This window comes from Silurus meridionalis, chromosome 7, assembly GCF_014805685.1.
Source record: "Silurus meridionalis isolate SWU-2019-XX chromosome 7, ASM1480568v1, whole genome shotgun sequence".
Lineage (NCBI taxonomy): Eukaryota > Metazoa > Chordata > Actinopteri > Siluriformes > Siluridae > Silurus > Silurus meridionalis.
This window is the reverse complement of record NC_060890.1, coordinates 22,200,726-22,205,767: the sequence shown is the minus strand read 5'-3', so window position 1 is coordinate 22,205,767 and position 5,042 is coordinate 22,200,726. Positions and strand designations below refer to the sequence as shown.

The following is a 5,042-nucleotide window of genomic DNA, read 5'->3' as shown; positions in this document are numbered from 1 at the left end:
TCGCCATTACTGCTGCACATACTTTAATAAATGGAAACATGCCAACAAGGAGTCTTCTTCGTGTTTACAGTGGTTCATCCACCAATCCTACAATGCGTCTCTGCTGTAAGCAGGTTAGACTGTAGGCTACACTTTAGCAAAAATGAATTCATTTAAAAAAGTAACGGACAACGCACCATACGGTAACGTTTTTACTTTATTTTAAAAAGTAACGCGTTACAGTATTAGTTACTGTCAAAAGTAACTGCGTTACAGTAACGTGTTACTTTTTGAAAAAGACTGCCTAAGGCGTAGTCTCAGGCACTTTCCAAAGAGTGCTCACCTGAAGCATGGACAACGTGGCATTTTTGAAGGGGACAAGCGAGTTTATGTTTGCTAAGGTATCTAATATGGGCATGCATACCTAGGTAGAGGGTGGAAATAAAAGTAAAAAGAGTCCCTCACAAATAGTAAATTCATTAACATGTCATTTAACAGTGCTTTGCAAGTACTATGCCACACTATGCATTTGAGCCCACTACTGAAATTGTTAGGATTTTACAATTATAAGTTTGAGAGAAATTAATAAAAAGTTTTTGGCAGAATAAAGAGTGTTTATATTTATTTATATCTATTTTGACTATTGCATATTCTTTTTTGAATGTATTATAAGCAATGTGTCGTGCTGTTTCTTTAAGAAAATATTTAAATAGATTCCAATAAAGTACACGCCCTGTGTGGAGGTTTAACTTTAGTTTCATCAAAAACGAAAGTGAAACTTGAGCTGCACACCCACTCCAATCCGAGCTGCAGTAACCAGTATTCCAAACAAACATATGCTCATAGAAATCATTTCTAACTGTGACATAGGAAGGGACACAGGCGTATTTTTTCGAGTACAAACAACAAGACTTTTAAAGAATAAAAGGTACAAGACGTTTTGTGGATCATGGACAAAAGGAGAGTTCGTTTTGGTGAGTTTTCACTGTTTATAGTTTTCTTTAGGAAATTTGCAGATAAATGAGAGGGAAAAAATCAGTGGGATTGAACAGTGTAGCCAATTTCTATTAGTGTCAAATTCACTCTTTAAATATGTGACATAAATCTATAAGATAATCATTTGTTCTTATCGTATTTAAAAAATAATTACACTGTTTATTTTTCAGCAGCAACAAATATGAATCATTTCCAAAAGGGACAGATTCATCCTTACATGAAACGTGTGTACAAAAACCAGACCTTCACCAAAGCAGGTAACACATCATCTTCGAAAGACAACTAGGATCAACCTGCTGAAACCTGTTATCTTTCTTGTTTTTTTGTTTTGTTGTGTTTTTAAATAATGCTTCAATTGGCAATAAAAATATAATTGTGTGTATAGAAAAGGTTTGTCAAGTTCTGCGTTTGTCCATTTCAATTGCTCTCATGGAGAGGATCTTGCTCTAAAATGCATTTTTAGCTGATAGACCTTGTATAAATAGGTGTGTGTCACAGGTGGACTCTAGTCAACATGTACATACATTTGAAATATAATTTAGATAAATGTTTGCATATGTAAATTAGATATTATAATTTAGTATGTGGTTTAAAAAGTTCAACATAAATTTAGGGGTCGAAATACTTTCTGTGTGCACTGTATGCGTAATGTTTTGTGTCGATATAGTAATATAAAAATATTTTTAATATAATATAATTATTGTCTTTTTTACATATTATATGGTACAAAATAATTGGCCTTGTGCCCATGTAAATTTATATATTTTGTAACTCTTGTGTGGACATTCTTTTAAACAGAAACTGAAATCTCCAGCAGACAATTCCATCATTCTGTTTGGAGAAAAACAGAACAGCACCACCTGCCATACAGGCCAGACACTGGGGTCATCAGGGGTCCTCAATATCCTGGTTCAGGAGACAAAAAAAGAGTAAAAGACATCCAGCTGAAAAAGCCAGAGTTTAAAGGTAAATACTCGTAAGTCATACAGGCACATTTTGGTTATGATATTTCAATGGTCGCATGGAAATTAATGCTGAGAATAAAGTGTTTGTTTTTATTCATAGTTTCATGTCTTAAATGTTTTTGCAGATTTGTTGGAGTGTAAATGCCAAGATAAAGTAGCATTTTCATATAAACTTGCCTGTAAGCAGAATAAAAAATCTATAGACTGAGGAAAAAAAAATATTATTGTTCTCGTCTGTTAATTGCAATATGATCCAAACAACAGAGGCAATTTAACAATCGAAAAATTAAAGGAGCTTATAGGCTGATATTTAATAAGAAGATGTCTTGATCTTAAACAGCTTGTTTTGAGATCCTTATTTAGATCTCGTGGATAAATAACTAGTTGTTTATCAGTAGGAGGTCACATGACCATAAGGTTGTTTATAAGTCACTAATAAATAAAAGGTCCTTTTAAACTCCATCTTTGTTTTATCGCTGTGTGTTTTAAACTTGGCCAGTGCTTGAGTTTAGTTTCAGTGAAAGACAATAGATGAGGTTTACTTGAGTGTCCAACTGAAGATTTTTTCTTTCTCATAATATATAATGGATATTTGTTAAAATGTTACATTAGGCTAATTTGACCATTTTAAATATTCAGGAATTAAAAATAAAGAGTAAAATGAAATTTGAGAATATGGGGATAAAAATGGTACTAATTAAACACATTTACAATGTATGATATTATAAAATGGGCTCTGTGTTATTGATTGGAAGGTCCGTAGGTTCAAGCCTTGCATTGCCAAGCTGCCGCTGTTGGGCCATTGGGTGACACTATTAACCCCCTTGGCTTTTAGGGTGCTGTATAATGGCTGACCTTGTGCTCTGGCCCCGGCTTCCTAACAAGCTGGTGTATGCATTAAAAGAATTTCCATGAGCTGTAATGTATTTCTCTTTCTCTCTTGTACAATTTGCTTTTTTTGTTTCTGTAGGACACAATTTTGATTTGAAAACACACGTCCTGGAGATGATTGTTATGGATCTACAGACACCAAGTCTTGTAAAAGAAAAAGGATTCCACAGTTTTATTAGTGCTTTACACCCAAGCATAGATGCTGCACTAAGTGCCTCTGCAATTCGAAACGAACTTGTGAAGGTGTATGATTTCACAAAGAAAAGAGTGAAGAAAGCAGTAATTAATGCCAAAGACCCAGTGCTCTCTGCTGAAGTGTGGATCTCAAACAAAGTAGAGTCATATTTGACAGTAAAATGTCACTTCATTGATGAAAAGTGGGAAATGAAATCCTATACACTAGACACGGCACAGCTTCTGGGCGAAGACACTGCAGAAAATATTCATATTCAACTTTTGAGAATTTCAGCAGAGTGGGAGATCAGGGAAAAAATTCAGGTGGTGATTGTCAATCTTGGAATGAAAAAAGTTAATCAAAATTCAAACTGGACATACATACCTTGCTTCAGTCACACCCTCAACAAAGTTATCCAAGAGGTCTTTACAAACCCTGATTGGAGATATCTGCCGAAAAAGTGCCGTCGCATCGTTCAGTTTTTTCACCATGAGCATGAAGCATCATGGGGTCACCGGTTGGCCCAGTCTGATTGTCTTGACTGGCTTTCCACACTAAACATGGTGAAAAAGATCTGGGAACAATGGCCGAGCATTTCTCAAGTCTCCAATTACAGTCCTACAAGTAATCTTTGGCTCAATGAAAAAGAAAGGAAGTTGCTGGAAAACATGGTGAAGGTACTCACAGTTGTCAAAGATGTCATATGGACAATTGGGACATGCGGATATGTTTCGGTTTCCAACATCATACCTATTATTGACAAGCTGCAGTCAAGTCTGAGAGGGCTAATACGACAAGATAACAAGGTTGCATTGAGGATCAGTGACATATGTAATCATCACTTTGGAAGCATTCGACAGAATGCGTGGTTCACTTTAAGCACAGCACTGGATCCAAGATTTAAAAGCAGTATCCTGATTGATGATGAAGGAGAAAAAGTCCAAACAAAGATCAAAGACGAAATGTCCAAACATCCAAGTGGAGCAACGAGTAGCGAAGATTTAGTTCTGCAATATGCTTTAGAAGAAGGAGAGGAGAATCCACTTCAGTACTGGGCAGCCAAAAAAAAGTCTAAGAACTTGGCAATGGTTGCACACAAGTACCTTAGTGTGATCTCCACTGTTATTCCAGTGGAGCAGATGAAGGACCAATCACAAATCATTTCCAACAGAAGGAAATGCTTGGAGCTGGATGATATCAACATGATGTTGTTTCTGAATGGCAATTACAAAAAGATATGAATTGTAGTGGTATGGGAAAACCTTTTTTTTACTGTATATAGTTTTTAAAACTACTGACTTAATTGTAACAGGACATTCACTGTGTGAGGAAATAACACTTAGACCGCAAACTAGGTGGTGGTACAACAATACACACTGGATGAGACAACCAATCCATTGGAAAACATATGTCCATATCATACACTCTTACAACCAATAGGAGGCAAGGATTATAATTTAGAGTCTCTAAACCACCTACAAGTGTGTTTTTTAGAGGGTTTGTATGAGTGTGAGAGGAAACCATTAATCCCATAGGAATCCTACAAGAGCAGAAGGAGCTGTGAGGTGCCAACTCTACCTGCTGCACATTCCATTAATGATGTACATATTGAAAGATAAATGCTGTCAAAAATACTGTCTTTTATGCCTTTTACTATTTAGAATTTTACATTTTTATGTATTTAAAAAATTGTTTAGAGAGATGCAAATGTAACTGTATATTTTCATATTAAAACCAAGATATAATGTATATTGATAATTATGATTGTTTTAATCAGATCAGTGAAATGTCTAATCAGGTGACACTAATAAAATGCACCATATGGTTAAAGGTATGTAGACACATAACTATCACTATAACTATATTGGAAAATCATGTCTTCATGGAGCTCATTGTATACACAGGGGTTTGTCAAACTGTGTTGTCACACTAGAAAACCTTTATGCTAAAGAACACAAAGACAAGGTAGCTCTGGGTTAAAGATGTTGAACTTCTGATTGGATGGTCAGGAGTTTAAATCCCAGTACCACCAAATT

General features: G+C 35.4%; 1 protein-coding gene across 2 annotated transcripts; it reads left to right on the top strand.

The window, feature by feature from the left end:
* Positions 1-757: 757 nt before the first annotated feature.
* Positions 758-4,836, top strand: si:ch211-152f22.4 (E3 SUMO-protein ligase ZBED1). 2 transcript variants are annotated; one of them, XM_046852984.1, is made up of 4 exons: positions 758-953; positions 1,149-1,232; positions 1,774-1,941; positions 2,911-4,836. In XM_046852984.1, exons 1-4 carry the CDS (start codon positions 929-931, stop codon positions 4,245-4,247), a joined length of 1,614 nt encoding a protein of 537 aa, XP_046708940.1. In that variant the 5' UTR covers positions 758-928; the 3' UTR covers positions 4,248-4,836. The 2 variants fall into 2 exon arrangements, with proteins under 2 accessions (XP_046708940.1, XP_046708939.1); XM_046852983.1 differs by having other exon boundaries at positions 1,146-1,232.
* The last annotated feature ends 206 nt before the right edge of the window (positions 4,837-5,042 follow it).

Bases quoted from the DNA above. Each gene is read 5' to 3' on its own strand.
- si:ch211-152f22.4 (XM_046852983.1), top strand. From the start codon at position 929: ATGGACAAAAGGAGAGTTCGTTTTG. The intron at 954-1,145 runs GTGAGTTTTCAC...TTTATTTTTCAG, and splicing joins CAAAAGGAGAGTTCGTTTTG to CAGCAACAAATATGAATCAT. The intron at 1,942-2,910 runs GTAAATACTCGT...TTGTTTCTGTAG, and splicing joins GAAAAAGCCAGAGTTTAAAG to GACACAATTTTGATTTGAAA.